Source organism: Ceratocystis lukuohia (assembly GCF_044167205.1).
Source record: "Ceratocystis lukuohia strain C4212 chromosome Unknown Supercontig1_pilon, whole genome shotgun sequence".
Classification (NCBI taxonomy): Eukaryota; Fungi; Ascomycota; class Sordariomycetes; order Microascales; family Ceratocystidaceae; genus Ceratocystis; species Ceratocystis lukuohia.
In genome coordinates, this window is record NW_027263520.1 from 1,698,835 (window position 1) to 1,714,889 (window position 16,055).

General features: G+C 49.9%; 6 protein-coding genes across 6 annotated transcripts; 3 read left to right on the top strand and 3 right to left on the bottom strand.

Moving 5' to 3' along the window:
- Nucleotides 1-392: 392 nt before the first annotated feature.
- Nucleotides 393-1,448, top strand: HOO65_010429 (putative nitronate monooxygenase; the record flags this gene model as incomplete). The annotated part of the gene is made up of 1 exon (XM_070999712.1): nt 393-1,448. The coding sequence occupies one exon, from the start codon at nt 393-395 to the stop codon at nt 1,446-1,448; it is 1,056 nt and encodes a 351-aa protein (XP_070862251.1).
- Nucleotides 1,449-1,746: 298 nt separating this feature from the next.
- Nucleotides 1,747-3,054, bottom strand: HOO65_010430 (Retinol dehydrogenase 8; the record flags this gene model as incomplete). The annotated part of the gene is made up of 3 exons (XM_071005874.1): nt 1,747-2,549; nt 2,613-2,936; nt 3,000-3,054. 3 exons carry the CDS (start codon nt 3,052-3,054, stop codon nt 1,747-1,749), a joined length of 1,182 nt encoding a protein of 393 aa, XP_070862252.1.
- Nucleotides 3,055-3,673: 619 nt separating this feature from the next.
- Nucleotides 3,674-11,103, top strand: HOO65_010431 (Transport protein particle subunit trs120; the record flags this gene model as incomplete). Its single annotated transcript, XM_071005221.1, has 3 exons — nt 3,674-3,842; nt 4,115-8,093; nt 8,511-11,103. The coding sequence occupies 3 exons, from the start codon at nt 3,674-3,676 to the stop codon at nt 11,101-11,103; spliced, it is 6,741 nt and encodes a 2,246-aa protein (XP_070862253.1).
- A 465-nt stretch (nt 11,104-11,568) lies between these two features.
- Nucleotides 11,569-12,026, bottom strand: HOO65_010432 (Vacuolar protein sorting-associated protein 55; the record flags this gene model as incomplete). The annotated part of the gene is made up of 2 exons (XM_071006217.1): nt 11,569-11,702; nt 11,771-12,026. 2 exons carry the CDS (start codon nt 12,024-12,026, stop codon nt 11,569-11,571), a joined length of 390 nt encoding a protein of 129 aa, XP_070862254.1.
- A 1,077-nt stretch (nt 12,027-13,103) lies between these two features.
- On the top strand, nt 13,104-14,177 carry HOO65_010433 (putative proteasome subunit alpha type-6; the record flags this gene model as incomplete). Its single annotated transcript, XM_071006005.1, has 3 exons — nt 13,104-13,141; nt 13,283-13,424; nt 13,521-14,177. 3 exons carry the CDS (start codon nt 13,104-13,106, stop codon nt 14,175-14,177), a joined length of 837 nt encoding a protein of 278 aa, XP_070862255.1.
- Nucleotides 14,178-14,471: 294 nt separating this feature from the next.
- On the bottom strand, nt 14,472-15,279 carry HOO65_010434 (LOG family protein; the record flags this gene model as incomplete). Its single annotated transcript, XM_071006118.1, has 2 exons — nt 14,472-15,013; nt 15,135-15,279. 2 exons carry the CDS (start codon nt 15,277-15,279, stop codon nt 14,472-14,474), a joined length of 687 nt encoding a protein of 228 aa, XP_070862256.1.
- Between the last annotated feature and the right edge of the window lie 776 nt (nt 15,280-16,055).

Consider the following 16,055-nt stretch of genomic DNA (forward strand, 5'->3'; position numbering starts at 1 on the left):
TGGCATTGCCTCGTGAAACAAATTTCTTCCTCCTTTCGAGCATTTTCTTTCTCGTTCACGACCCTCGACACTTGTTTGTTGGTGCTGGTGTTTGCCGTATATGGGCGGATGTGGTTCTTTTCTTTCTTCTTTGAAGTCTTTCCTGCTCCGTCGTGTGACGTTTCGATTCCTCTCGGCATGCATTTAGTGTGACTTCCACATCCATCATCCCGTCCCGCCTTTGCCTTGCTTTCTTAGATCTGAGACATACGCAACGCAATACCCTTAGCTGCTACAAATATAGCAGCCCCTCACACAAGCGGACTCAAAAGCTAGTCACAAAACGACAAAAGTAGACAGAAGCGGGCACAAGAAGACACATGCCGACAAACTGTCTTACACACCAACCCGTCATGACTCTTCACAGCCTATTGTCAACGCCACTCACCGAAGCCCTCGGTATTAAACACCCAATTGTCCAAGGCGCCATGGCATTGACATCAGGTCCCCGTCTCGCTGCTGCCGTCTCAAGTGCAGGTGGCCTCGGAATCATTGCCAGCTTCGAATCTTCCCCTTCTGAGCTCAGGGGCCAAATCAGCGAACTCAAGGCTCATTTAACGTCGCCAGACTTGCCATGGGGCATCAATCTTCCGATTATCAAGATTGGCAATGGAGCCCGCAAGACAAACCAAGACTACACTGGAGGCCGCCTCGCTGAGCTTTTAGATGTCGTAGCGGAAAGTGGCGCAAAGCTATTTGTAGCGGCAGCGGGACTACCATCACACGAGACCGTCGAACGGTTGCACAACAAGGGCATGCTAATTGCTATTATGGCCGGCCACCCAAAGCACGCGCGAAAAGGTCTAGAACGTGGCGTCGACATCATTGCAGCCCAAGGTGCTGAAGCTGGGGGCCACACTGGAGATATTGGTACAGCAGTACTTTTACCCTCGATCATTGATGTGGCACAAGAGTTCCATCCGCCCCTACTACATGGCAAACCAGCCATTGTCGTAGCCGCTGGGGGAATAGTAGACGGACGGGGACTGGCTTCAGCATTAGTCCAAGGGGCTGCCGGAGCATGGATGGGCACACGGTTTATTGCAAGCGAAGAGGCGGCAACCAGTGCTTTACACAAGCAAGCTGTGGTGCAATGCGGAGTTGACGGAACACATATGACGCATGTCGTCACGGGGCGACCACTGCGAATGCGGCCAAACTGGTATGTCAAAAGTTGGCACGTCGACAAGCAGGAGAAGGTCCGCGAACTGTGCAGCAGAGGAATTATACCCATGAAGCTAGACGAAAGGGAAGGCCGTGAGACGGAAATTCCGTTTCTCATGGGTCAGGGAGCGGGTTTAATATCCGATATCAAACCGGCCAAGGCCATTGTTGAAAGTCTAGTGACCGACGCTGCAGTGTTGTTAAAACGAGGGGCTGAAGTCATAAATATAAAAGCAAAGTTGTGAAATGTGGCGAGCAGCGGAGAAGGCATGTATCAGGGGGTGAATGGTACACGGCATCGTTTTTCTTCTTTTCAGGGCGGTGGCATTGCGTTGTTTGCTTATGGTAATATATATAGATGGAGGATGTAATGTTGAAATGCAGATATGACTTGGGGAGGCTACGGACGTTGTGTCCGTGTCTTTCCTACTTTTCTTTGTACTCGGACTTCTTGGCTATGAGCCCCATCATGGCATTGTGACAGTAGAAGACTAAATGAATGTGAATAACTTCGAAGACTCCTGAGCACCTACGAGCGATATATTAAGTATTAGCATTCTGTGGCGCCGGGTCAAAGCTATCAACTGATAGCGTTGCCTCAACAAAGTCCTCAAGCTCCTCGGTCACAGTCTTAAGCTTTTCCTTTACAACAAATGCACCCTCAAAGCCCACAATGTGTCTTGCAGGCGGGTTCTCGTGACCCCCGATTGCGGCTAGTGCATGCACCGTCTCCATAACAAGCCGATCGACAGCGGCGGGAGGAAGCTTGGGATATCGGGAAATGAGCTCGGACTGAGACTGGGACTCCGACCGGGGCTGAAATTCGGACTGATTGCTTCCTTGATTTCGTGACAATGGCGGAAGTCTTCCAGGGGCAGCCGGTGTTTTATCTACGTTTTTCTGGGGCTGCATGGGTGGTATTGCCGTGTCAGGGTTCATATTGAGGACCATAGCTAGCATATCTCTAATCCGAGGCGCGGGGTTTGCACTAGCATCGTATGCCGCAAGTGGAGGAGCAAAGACAATCTTGTTGGTCAGACTCTGGATCTCCTTGTTGGGCTGCACTATAGTCAGCTTGATATTAAAGGGCGCAATCTCATACGCCAGCGAGTCGCAAAAGCCTTCAAGCGCCCAGGTTGCTGCTGTGTACATGGGCATTCCGGGTGTGCCGATATGCCCACCAATGCTAGTCAAGACCATAATATGGCCATTGTGCTGGGCACGTAGTAGAGGCAAGGTTGCCTTGATGAAATTGACTTGTGAGAAGAAGATTGATTCGAACTGGTCACGTATAAGATTGCGGGTTACAGGCGTTGTAGAGAGCTCTTCAACGGTGCCCACGATGGCTAGACGGAAGGGGAGTGTTAGTAGCTAAGCCTCACTGCATAACCTTTTTGTTCCCAGCTCACCTTCTGACTTGCAACACAGGACAATGTCAATCTTGCCAAACACATGCACAGCTTCTGCCACCGCGGCCATACACTGGCCCATACTCCGGCCATCACACCGGATCCCACGGAGTCTATCCTTCCAGCCCTCTCGGTCTTTGCGTCCACTCTTGCATTCCATCACCAGCTCTCGAAACTCGGCGCTGCGGTCCTCATCTTCGATCTCGATCGGAGGTAGGCAGGCTACAACATGGTCGCCATGGTCTAGGAGAAGGCGAATAAGCCGGATCTGCAGAGGCGACAGGGCCGAGGTCAAGAGCCATGTCCGTGGCGAGTTATGCGTTGCTATAGTCAATATGATTAACAAGATGTTTCACACTGTTGATTGTCTAGATGGAGGGTACAAACGGAAAGCAGCGGCCGGCTTCAAGCCCGGAGTAGCATCGGCTTTGCGGTCACTCATTGTGGGTAAGGCGGAGTTGGAGTCGTTTGGAGTTCCTTGACGAGACTAACAGCTTGTTGAGCACTGAGATTGGTGTGATTTTTATAACCCTAACCCTTGTGTCGATGTCACCATTCAACCACCATCACAACCCTAAATACCACATAGACAACCACCTTCTCACGATAGGCTCATTGTTCTTTCAGCCTTGCCCTTCATTTCGTTCTAGATATTCAGTGTATCGCTCAGACTAGCTGCAACGTTTAGACTCTTGGTTTAATCTATTCTTCTATTTATTCTTCTCTCAACTAGTTTCTTTCTAACGAGAGCCCTACTAGCCGGAACTAGCTCCTAGCAAGCTTGTGATGCATCTGTCCCCTCATTAGAAGCTTTTAAGTGAAGCATTTCGCCATTAATTCTGCGGCACTTTTTCCCTCAGCTTTCCGAATCATCCCTCGACTGCTAGCCGCCACAGAAAGAACTGCGATTACTCGAACTAGCGAAGTACTTAAAGGCGCACTGGGTTATTCGTAACTTGGTGTATCCTCCTCCCCTTGTTCGCTATTAGCTCTTAGCCTCTCGACTACACATCAGCCCTTCAGCGAATCCATACCTATTTTCTCTTGATGGCAATGCGACCATGAACACTGTCGACTCTTTACTTCCTTTTGCCCCGGCACGGGTGAGAGCCCTGCTACTGCCTTTGGGACCAATTCGTAGCGAGCGCTTCACTTTGTTCGCTGAAAGGCTCCAAGCAGAGGGCATTGTGCCGTTGTGCGATGTAGCCGCCGACCCTCGTCCCCATCGCAGTAAGGAACATCCCCTTCCGATATCTCTCACACATGCCGATAAACTAGCGCGAATCATCTTAGCTACAGCTCGAGATAAATTCAGTCTTGGTCTATTGGTGCGACGGCTCGTCATTTCTGATTGCTGACCCTGGGATGACTTGTAGACATGTTTACGCCTATGACGTACCCGAATGGCACTATATTCTATGAGTTTGTGACATATATGCCTCCCGCATCACAACTATCTCTATCCCCATTTGATCTTTATCGCGAACCTCTTGTTATATTAGCTATTGCCGATGGCGCAGAGCTTACCCGATCGACGTATAGCACGAGTGCTTCCCCTGCGAACACTGCTACAACCCTCGCGGAAAAGAACATCCGTGCTCTCGATCAGGAACTGGAGGGCCTTCGGGATCAGTACCATCGCGCTTTGGTTCACCAGGTTGTGCTGTTTGAGTACGATTCGAATCCTGACAAGATCATATCCATTCCCGAAGGCATTGTGACTGTTCCTACCACCACAACTGCAGGAAGTATAACTCCAAAAATGGTTATGTGTGATCTATCGTCTAGGCTGCTGGCTGAAATGCAGACTATGGCCAAGTCTATCGAGGGCGTAGGCTATGTTGATTCGCCTGGGCAGGTCTTAGCAACCCGTGGCCGCGCTCTCCCTGACGAGCCGCGAAGAAATTCACAGGTCTCAATGCCTATATCGCGATCCTCAGCTGGCGCTGAAGCGCGCAACCTAAGCCGTATGTCTATGCCTCCTCTCAAAACCTCACTCTCCAACATCTCTAGATCAAGGCCACGACGGCCTTCCAACCCTATAGCAGAACATTCAGCCGTCGAAGGTCAAGACAGCGGCCGCTCAACGCCCGAAGCCTTTGGATCGGGATCCCGGACTGCAACGCCTGATGGGTTTCGCTCGCCCCCTCCAGAGCGGATCAGCGTACAAGGTTTTGGCTCTAATGGAATCAACGAGAAGCTTCGCCAAAAAGGGAAAAGCCGCGTGCAAATCGTCATTGGCTCAATGTACCTTCAGGCTGGCCGTTGGAGCAATGCTCTGAAAGATTTGTCTGAAGGAGCCGCCATCTCTCGGGCTCTTAACGACCATATATGGCATGGAAAGGCATTGGAGCTTATTCTATGTTGTTTGTTTGCGATGGGCTGGGCTGAGCTGGAGTTTTCAATCCCTCAAGTATGTGCAGCAGCTTTGGATCGGCCAATTCCAGAGGCGAAACCGGACCCAAGCTTCCCGGATCAGCCACGACATTTACGAGCGTTACAGGCAATCCTGCCAGATCTTCTGGATCGGATTCTGGGCTTGTATTCGCGAGTATCCGCAGAAAAGCTGCCTCAGCTCCCTATGTCTGAGGCGATAATCCGTTTTTGCAAAATCATGAGTGCCATGCAGCATTCTAATGGCTTGCTAAATAAGACATGTTTTGATATACTGGTTGAGGGGAAGTGGCCTGAGAAGCAGCTGACTACCTCTCCCCGGTTCACAATCAGTCCTACCCGTCAGACTATCGTCACATTATTGTTCAAAGCTTTTCCAGCATCTTCTACCGAACTCCTTACAGTTGTGGATCGCGCTGCAATTCTCAGTGGTATCTGCTTTGTCTTGGGTAAGATAGGATACCATCGCAAAAAGACTATGGTATCCCGCGAGCTTATGTCGGTGCTAATTAGTGGCCTGGTTGAGGCTCGGACGCGTGGCGCCGCAGATGTGGGCATACATCCTGCTGCTGGCTTGATCTCATTGACCGGGCCTGGTGCACATACAAAAGGGGCAACGCTTGAGTTACAGGAAGAGGACGTTGAGCAAGGCATTAGCAATTTGCTTGATGTCATGTGTCGCAACTATGGCGTCATTGATTTTGAGATGCCCAGCAAAATGGGCTCTCCAGTCCAAAATAACGAGGAAATGGACGCAATTGTGTCCCGCATTCGGAGACAATCAGCCGCAAGGCTTTATGGATTCCCTGGGGTAAAGCTGAATATGTTACGAGCATGCATCAACTTTTGTGAGGCTTTGCCAGATTTCCAGGGCGTTCTAAAGTATTCTAGTGACCTGCTACGTACGGCTGGCTCGGGCGTTGCACCAGGGCCCAGAGGAGATGATGCATCCCCTATGATCCCCCGCGAAGAGCAGACTAGACTGCTTACTAATATATCCAAGACATATGAGCTGTCACGTCGACTCGGGGTGACCGATTTGGCGGGCGAGTACTGGGATGAGTTTCTGGTCCGAGGTGTTAGCCTCGAGCCGTTGCCTGAAGCCAAGGCCCCCGTACAGCATACTAAGAGCATCATCCCGGGTGTGACTGTTTCTAGAACATCTCAAGATGTCAACCCATTCATCTACAATCCCTTTTTAAAGGCGGATGAAAAGGAGGCTCAGCAAAGCTTGGTAGCCATGGAGCCGGCAACATTCAAAGTCACACTACAGAACCCTTACGATATTGAGGTCAACATTGAGAACATCTCTTTAGTTGGCGAAGGCATCAAGTTTGAGTCTGATAAAGAACACGTGATTATTGGCTCCTACCGGACTCATGTAGCCCGTATTGTTGGTATCCCACAAGAGGGCGGGACTTTGAGAATCACTGGGGCTCGTATCAAGGTGAATGGATGTCGTGAGCGCGTATTCCCCATCATTCACGATCGTTGGGTCCCATCACCAAATGTCAAAATCAAAGCCATGGGCATGCAGGCCCTGCAGCACGCAGTTGAAAACGAATCATTGGGATCACCGCCGCTAAAACCGACGCCTTTGGAGCTACATGTGATTAACGAGCAGCCACTGGTAGTGCTGAAGTCCACAACCCTCCCTCAATCTTCTATTATGATCCTGGAGGGCGAGCGGAAGAGGTTCCGTGTCACACTCGAAAACACTTCCAAGAAGACAGCGGTCAACTTTATCTTGTTTTCTTTTGATGACTCCACACAAGCTCCTCTCCGTGCTGCACTTCAGAATAGAGACTCAACGCCTAGCGAGATGTATGAGTACGAGCTTATCCTCATGAAGAAGCAGGTGCTGCGTATCCACAAGCAGCCGGATGAAAAGCGGCACATTGCACCTAGAGGCAAAGTCACGTACGAGTTTGAGATTCTTGGCAAGCCTGGACTCACGTCAGCCTCTATCCAGATTGATTATGCATATCTGGGGGACAATACTGACGATATTGGCCCCAAATTCCATACACGTCGCATCAGCCTGCCAATCACGGTTACAGTCAATGGTAGTGTTGAAATATCGCGCTGTGATGTCATGCCTCTGTTTGGGCCGATACCTGCACCTCTCTGGGAACATGTGCATTATAATAGCGCTGATGGTACACCGCCATTTTTATCATCTCCATCACCGCCTTGTGATTCTGTAATGGCAGAGGGCAAGACTGCGCCCGAGGACTGTTGCCTGCTATCTTTGGATCTACGGAACATCTGGCCTAGTAATATGCAGGTCACCATCGCAACTAGAGATGGTATCTGCATTGACGAGTCTGTGCTTCCCGGGAATACGACACGTGTGGTTCTCCCCATTCGCCGGATTCACTTGGAAAATCCTCATCTTGCCATCCCCGCCCTCAACCCGAACCGCAATAGACAGTTTGTTGTGTCGTCCAGCAAGGTCAGTCCCGACTTTGAACGCAATGTGCGTGAGGCCTTTTGGTACCGGGAGCACATCTTGGATAATATACAAGCTACATGGAGGACGACAAGTGGTCCGAAACATAGCGGAGCAGTTGAGCTACGGAGTATCAGATTAACAGCTCGCATGATTGAAGCGATCAAAGTGGAAGATGTTAGCATCGATATTAGCCTCGAGGATGAAAATGGAAAGAGCACTGGTAATCTGATGGCTGTCGATGCATTTTCTCAAGTCCGCGTACGCGTCACGAATCGATCCCCCAATCCGATTTTCCCGCTGCTGCGTCTAGTTCCTGCATTATGCCATCGACCAGCAAACATGGCCATGGAAAGCACTCGCAAGTTTGCCTGGAATGGTGTTCTACAGCGTCGTTTGCCACTCCTTGGTGCCAATGGTAGTACCGAAGTTGTTCTAGGCTTTACAGCACTATGCCGTGGCAAGTTTGAGATTACTGCCAGCGTGGAAGAGGCAATGCTGTTTGAAAGCGAGAGTGATAAGGCAGAACGCAAGATGAAAGAACAGGGACGCCAGAGGGCTGACACCGAGGCGCTAATGGAAGCAGCAGTGGCATTGGGAATCAAGGAGCGGAGGATATGGCATACGAGGCAACCGTGCGTGTTTACAGTAGTAGACGAAATATAGCAGCCTTTTTGTCGGCCTATCACCCAAGGCCTGTTGTCTATTTTGTAGCGAGACCATGCTCTTTTACATCACTTCATGACGCAGCTTTCTGTTTTTAGCTATAATGGAAACATGGTATCCTAAAGCCCTTGAAGGCGACACCGCTTTCAAGACTAAACATGAAGAGACGGGTCAAATCGTTTCAAGGCAAAATTCTGCTACATGTAACCCTAATACAACCCTAACGAGGCTATAAGAAAGAACTTGATAAGAATTTTATGAAGGGCTTGGCATGTGACTTACATGCAAGCCTTGCCATAAGGATTTCCTTGTGCAGCAAGCCTACTACACTCAACACCAACCTTGCGGTTTCTTTTGTTTCTGTTCATTAGCTCAACACCGGAAAGACCTTGGAGCAACTACGTTCCTGGAAAAAATCTCATCATGGCAGCGCCATTCTGTGGACGTCGGGTCCTCTTCCTCGATGCTTATGACTCCTTTACCAACAACATTGTGGCCATGTTGAAGAGCATCCCGGGCATTTCCGTTAGTGTGCTCAAGGTTGACGCTCCGTCAGTTTATGTTGAGCCCTGCACACCCGAAGCGATTGACCGTTTTAGGCGGGAATTGAGCCGCTTTGATGCTGTGGTGTGTGGGCCTGGCCCGGGGTCGCCAGATTGTCCGGCGGATGTAGGGCTGATGCGTTGGCTGTGGGATATCAGCGACAAGGAGAGCGAGCCCATGATTCCAGTTCTGGGGATTTGTCTAGGCTTCCAAAGCATGTCATGCCACTTTGGTGGATCGATTAGGCGGTTGCGAGGAGGTTTGCATGGGATGGTACGTCCAATAACACACGCTGGCCTGCCGTCTTCATCCTCGCCCCTGTTGGAGGCGCTTGAAGACTCACGTAGCAACATATTCTCAGGTGTTCAAGCATTTAATGCTACTCTCTACCATAGCCTGTGTGTTTCACTTGGCCAAGATGACGTCCCTCTGGCCCAGTGGGAAACACATCAGTGGCTTCCCTTTGCTGCTGCACCCGAACTTGTCCCTCTAGCGTGGCACGTGGAAGAGAGAGAGGGCGGAGAGCCAGAGAGAATATTAATGGGTGTCAAGCATATCACGTTGCCCTTGTGGGGAGTCCAATACCACCCAGAATCTGCCTGTACTGAGGCCGAAAATGCCAAGGCGATCGTCAATTGGCTAGAAGCTGCGACTCGGTGGAACAACAAAACACGGCGTATTGTGAACCGGGGCGAGAAGCCTGAATTTGCTGTAGACTGTCTAGCACCGAGTCACCTTGAGGCATTGGCAGCTTTTCGAATCAACCATAAAAGCGAACAACCAGAGCTTCAGACAAGTCTACACACTCGGTTGACCCAGCGGAAGCTCAAGCTCCCTCCAGGAATTGAGACGCCAGATCTCCTAGAGATATTGCAAAGCGCGTCAGGAGACCAGATCATTCTTGATTCGTCTAACCATGATGTGGTGCTGCCTGCTAAGACATCTGATGTCCGTGGTGCCTATAGTATTGTGGCTCTTGATGTCGGACAGGCTATGCACATTGAGTACCGAGTAGGGTCGCCTCATGCAATCGCCGTACAGCCTTCGGGCTCGGGTGAAACCGGCAAGGCTCGGACTTCAATTCCGTTCAAGAACCGCTTCGAGAATATATGGCAGCTTTTGGCAGAATTTTTATCACAACGCAAGATTCCCATGCCAAAAGGCGATGGGTCATCTAGCCCATTTGTAGGTGGCTTTTTAGGGTACATGACGTATGAAATGGGCCTAGAAAACATTCACGTCAAGCTAGCAAACAAGGACAGAGGTCACCACCGACCAGACCTTCACTTTGCATGGGTGACAAAGAGCCTAATTGTGAACCACCGCGAAGGTTGTATCCTAGTGCAGCACCTCAAGCATGAGGCAAATGTTAAGGATCTGGACAACGACTTTTGGATCGAGACAACGATTGAAAAGCTTCAGTCATCACCTATCTGGAGAAATGCAGCTAACAAAAACTATCAAGCAGCCAATGATGCGGTTGCAAACAGCCCCCAGCCTTCTTCCGTCAATGCTATCCCCAGTGAAGAGTCTTTGACTCGCCCTGGTATCACCGTCCCCTCGTCAACAAACTACTGTGATGGCGTTTCTGCTTGCCAACAATACATTGCAGCTGGAGAGTCCTACGAGTTATGCCTCACAGACCAGACTACAATCTCTTTGCCTCTTCCAACCTCTATCTCACCGGATTCCCGGCGCTGGCACATATTCCGCTCATTACGCAAGCAGCAGCCAGCTCCGTTTGGATCATACATCCGCCTTGGATCTGCCACGCTGATAAGCTCTTCGCCTGAGCGGTTCCTTAACACGCAGCCTAACGGCCTATGTACTATGCGTCCTATGAAAGGAACAGTCCGCAAGTCTGATTTGGTGCAGACTATTCAGCAAGCAGAGGACCTTCTCCACGTGCCCAAGGAGATTGCAGAAAACCTGATGATTGTCGACCTGGTCAGACACGATTTGCAAACTGTTTGTGCCGCAGGCGATGTAACGCCTACGCATCTCATGAAAGTCGAGGAATATGCGACTGTGTTCACTATGGTAACAGTGATTGAAGCCCAGCTCCCCAGTCACGGAGAATACACCGGCCTTGACACTTTAGCCGCCAGCTTCCCCCCAGGGAGCATGACGGGGGCTCCTAAGAAGCGTAGCTGCGAGATTCTCACGGCGCTGGAGCAGGAGCAGGAGCGGAGCATGTACTCCGGTGTTGTAGGGTACATTGACGCAACAGGCCAGGCCGATTGGAGTGTTACTATTCGCAGCCTGTATAGTTGGGATGATGAGAACATTGTAGATGAGGACGGGCAGTTGACCGAGTTGTGGAGGATTGGCGCGGGTGGAGCGGTAACGACTCTGAGCACGCCTGAGGGGGAGACGGCGGAAATGTATCTCAAGTTGGCCGGTCCACTGGGAGCCCTGGAGTCCCTAGATCTTTAAGGCTTGGAAAGAAATTAGCAGTACGCAGTCAAACATAGTCTGCCTTGTATGAATAGTAGTTGGAGAAAGTTGAATTGTTAGTTACATGGATTCAAAACGTCGGATTTTAGCAAAACGCCCGTGAACGTGTGTATAGTCTACACAGCCATAACAAGTCTATTCTATGAGCCTTTATAAACATCGGCCATATACGGGTCTTGCCATGGGGCACATGCAAAGACATGAGTATGAAGTAAAGACAAGAGGCAACAGTCAACGGTTACAAGAAACAGCAGACAGAACAAGAGATGCAAAAGAAAACGCAGTATGGCTAGAATGAAGTAAGAAAAAGGAGAAAAGAAATAGAGTTACAAAGAGTGTTTAACCTTGAAGTAAAACGGATCATTAGAAGGCACCCTCCAGGACTGCCAGCCCAGATTAAGATTCCAAGACAACCCCAGGCATAATGACTCATTAGCAGCGAGCTTAAAAGTCCTGCTCTTCAGCGAAGAACATGCCAAAGCTTATGATGGTGCCGTAAATGAGCAGGCCACCAACTATCGACATAATCATAGCCTCGACTTGAATCAACGCAGCATGGGCAAGGATCATCGGCAAAACTAGGATTGCGTTAGTCAATGAGGTCATCATCTCCATCCCACGTGCGCACATCAATCACAAAACTTACCAACACCCATCACAACCAGGAAGCCTGTCAAGAAACGGCCAACATCAGGCACAGCCGATGCCTCATTATCAGCGAAAGCATCTCGGCTCGCACACTGTCCGCAGATCCAGTTTGGCAGAGGTGCTACCACGTAGGTTGCAACAACTAGGAGGGGATAGTACTCTTTGAACAGAGCACATGACAGAATGACTAGGAGAAACCCCAGCGCTAGCACAAAGGAGAGCGCAATGATGGTTTTGATGCCGGCCATAGACATTGTATCGGCTAAGAGTGGCGGTGTTTATTGGAGACGTCTGAGGATAGATACGCAACGAAGCGAGAGGCACTGCTTAGTCGGAGGACGAGGAAAGCGTGGGGTAATCGGAGACCGAAGTTGTTGTAGTAGTATTCGAGCGAGGTATCAGACCGGAGATCGAAAGGTGATCGAAAAAGAAAGTTGCGACAAGTGTAGCTAGGAAGATGAGGAAAGATCTGAGCTTTCGAAGTTTAAAGCCACTCAAATCTAGGCCCAGGCTCTAAACTCTGAAGTCACGCAAGGCTGCGGAAGCTACAAGTGGGTAGATTATCCGTTGGTATCGCGAGCGAAAGAGACTGAGGGGTTTAAAGCAGCCGTGACACGCTGTGTATAAAGTTTTAGTGTAGGTCGCAATTCGGGTTGTTGATTTGGTAGAATGTGAGATGTTAAGAAGTAGGCCAGTAGAGAGGCTTGGACTAAGCAGCAGCCTGTGGTCACGTGACTACGTATAGAAATGAGGCAGGACTTTGAATATCAACCCGCAACAAAACAATGAATCTACAGAAAAAGAACGAGTTTTTGATTTCCAGTCAGTAGATTAACTACTGCCCGTATTTGCACAACTGTAAGGTAGACTGCCATACCAGCATCACAAGCTTCTCATGATAGCGCTGCCAGGTCTCTTGCCACTGTCACCCGTACTCCCACCAGCTGGCAAAGCTTGAGCCTTGTGGATGACATAATCTGGTCTCATAGCAAGGGGTACCACTTATTTGCTGCAACGAAAGCTCAAGCTGCCTAGCCTTTAGCCTTGAGGTTGTGCTGTAGAATTGACGACATTAACGACAGCCTTGGGGCAGCTCCATTCTCTAAACAACTTTTGATACCAAGCTGCAAGCATTATTCCGTTTTCCCCCTCCCTTATTTTTCTGCTTCAGCATTGAGTCTCGTTGTAGATTATTTGTGTCGTTTTCCATTCCCCCCTTCAGCAGCTTAGCTTGGCCTCGTTTGTTTTCTAAAAAGCCTTGCTCTCAACCAAACTCCCCTCCTTCAACCCTCGCCCATTCACTTATAGTCACGACATAAGCCGACGACACCATGTTCCGCAACAACTACGATAATGATACTGTCACTTTGTATGTCTCCGCTTTGCTTTAGCCTCGATAAATGAATTAGACGTATTTTGTGTTAGAAGCTTAGCTGCCCGTGATGCTTCTCCCAACGCCTTCAACCAGTCGAGCTATCACTGAGCTGTTAGCTAGCTCCCATTATCTCAGACACATGCTAACCACAGTTCCGATCCTTAGCTCGCCGCAGGGCCGCATCTTCCAGATCGAATATGCTGCCGAGGCAGTGAAACAGGGTTCCGTTGTGGTTGGTCTGACCAGCAAGACACACGCCGTTCTGTGCGCAATCAAGGTAAGGACGGATGGCTCTGAACTCATGCTCATATACCCTACGCTATTACAATGCCAACCAGAGCCGATAGCTAACATACCTCTTCTCACCCCATAGCGCAACGCCGAAGAACTCTCATCATACCAAAAGAAGCTTTTCTCGATTGACGAGCACCTCGGTGTGGCCATTGCTGGCCTGACATCGGACGCCCGTGTTCTCTCAAACTTCATGAAGAACCAGTGCCTCAGCCACCGTTTTACGATGAATCGCGCCATGAAAGTTCGGGACATTGTTAACGAAATCGGTGACAAGGCGCAGTACAATACACAGCACTATGGCAAGCGGCCTTACGGTGTGGGTCTCCTTGTGGCCGGTGTGGATGAAGATGGCCCTCACCTATTCGAGTTCCAACCCAGCGGGATGACCGAGGAGGTGGTAGCATTTGCCATTGGTGCGCGCTCGCAGATGGCCCGCACGTATCTAGAGCGTAACCTAGACAAATTCGCCGATTGCAGTCGTGATGAGCTGATCAACCACGGCTTGCTGGCACTGAAGGAGTCGCTGGTGCAGGACCGCGAGCTGACGGTTGACAACACTAGTGTGGGCTTTGTTGGCTGCGGTGGCCCGAAAAACAAGGTCACTGAGCCTTTCAAGGTGTATGACGAGCAGGCGGTTAAACCATGGTTGGACACTCTGGAGGCGAGTGAAAATGCGGCACAGACGGAGACGGAAGAACAGGGTGCGGATGCTGATACGATGGACACGACTAGTTAAGCACAACGGGGACTGCGGTTACGACTTGTAGAGAAGAATGAGATGACAATGAACTATTAGATGACGTAATGGTGGCTAAATGAAGTGATTATATTCAATGTTGGTATTACTATAATATCCGGCGAAAGATAGGACAGAGGGATGAGGAGGATAACACCATCAATTGCAAACAGCAAATCTCATCCTAACAAACACAGTGTCTATGATATAAAAAAAAAGAACAGTCGCATCTATCAAAAACGCTCTTCTGTATAGCGTCATCCCAGCTTTATACAGTCTACTCGTCATTATGACTCACTCGGTTCCCCATTTCAAATCAAAGGTTGACTTAGACTGCTTGTAATTCTTTAGCTCATCAATAGCGCTCTGAGCTGTGGTGGCTGTCGCAATAATCTTGACATTGTCACCCTTGATGAAACCAGCGCCATGTGCGCCTTTAATCCACTCGATAAGCCCGTCGTAGAAGCCGTTGACGTTAAGAAGGACAATGCCATTCTTGTGGATACCTAGCTGGTTCCATGTGACCGTTTCAAAGACTTCTTCAAGCGTGCCGTAGCCACCAGCCAGAGCGATAAAGCCAGATCCGGGCCCGCCTGAGAATACCTCTTGGGCCATAAGACGCTTGCGTGTGTGCATATCAGGTACAACAGTCGTGCGACCGTAGATGCTTTCTGTGGGAACAAATAGATTGGACGAGGTCTGCGTGGCGTACGTGTCGTCGCGCTCGTAGTGAATCAGTGCTTCGGGAATTATTCCGTGCACAGCGTCAGGGCCCTTGAGAGCCACGAGAGTTTTGGCCACTTCGCCCATGAGGCCGACAGTGCCACCGCCGTAAACTGAGAGGTGGTGGTGTTAGTAGGTGGGCAGGTGATGGGCAGGTAGCGCTGGCAGTGTAGTATCAGGTGCTCTTTTGAGCTAGATGGGCGAGCATTGGTGGTAGAAGAAGAGACAACATACCAAGGTCAATATCATTCTCGGCCATGGCGGTGGCTAGAGCCCGGGCGGCTTCTACATGGGCTGCATCTGTACCAGGAGAAGAGCCACAGTAGACGCAGATTTTGGTGCGGGGAGCCTTGACAGGCTCTTCTGAGGTGAGCGCCATAGTTCTTAGATCGGAACTGAAATAAAAAGAAACGAGGGTTGAAGTGTGGATGTCGAGAAGCAAAGCTCAATGCCCGTGTAAAATGCGAAGGAGGCAGGTCTAAGCGGTGGGGGGAGGAATCTTGCTAGTTGCTAGCTTTATAAGGACAGGAAATAGAAACAAAGAGGGGCCAAAGGATAAGGGAAGGGAAGGGAAGTCCAGAAAGGCTGACTAGTATGCATGAAAAAGAAGGAAGCATTAGCTCTTTTTATACATGTTTACGGAAAGTCAACTCCGTATAGAGAAAGCCTCCAACAGAGAAGATGCAGTACATGTTGAAGCCCTAACGATGGAAAAGACAGGTCTAAGCGCCCTACCATGTGATGGTGGTATAGTAACGGAGTCTTATAGTGCTTAGCATTTGCAGAGAAAAGTCTACATACACACTAAGCTTGGCCGCGTTGAGCTCTACAAAGCCACTGAAGGAAGGCCGAGCTGATCCGGCAAAACTAAATCAATCCATACACAGTAGTATATCAATGAGTGCTGGAAAAATGGCCACCAAGCCCAGCCTCAAACTTTGCTGTCTACAGCGCCTCAAGGCCCCTTCTGGGTTTAGATATAGAGCATCAATACATAAGTGTCTGTCCTTTTCTAGGCTGCTTAGGTTCTCCACCAAATCACCCCCCTCCCCCCTAAGCCGACGTAGATCTCCGGACTACAAGCATAAGCCAAAGAAAGACCGCCTCTTCAGAAGCTATCATCGGACTTCCATGTGTGTATGCATGCATACATAG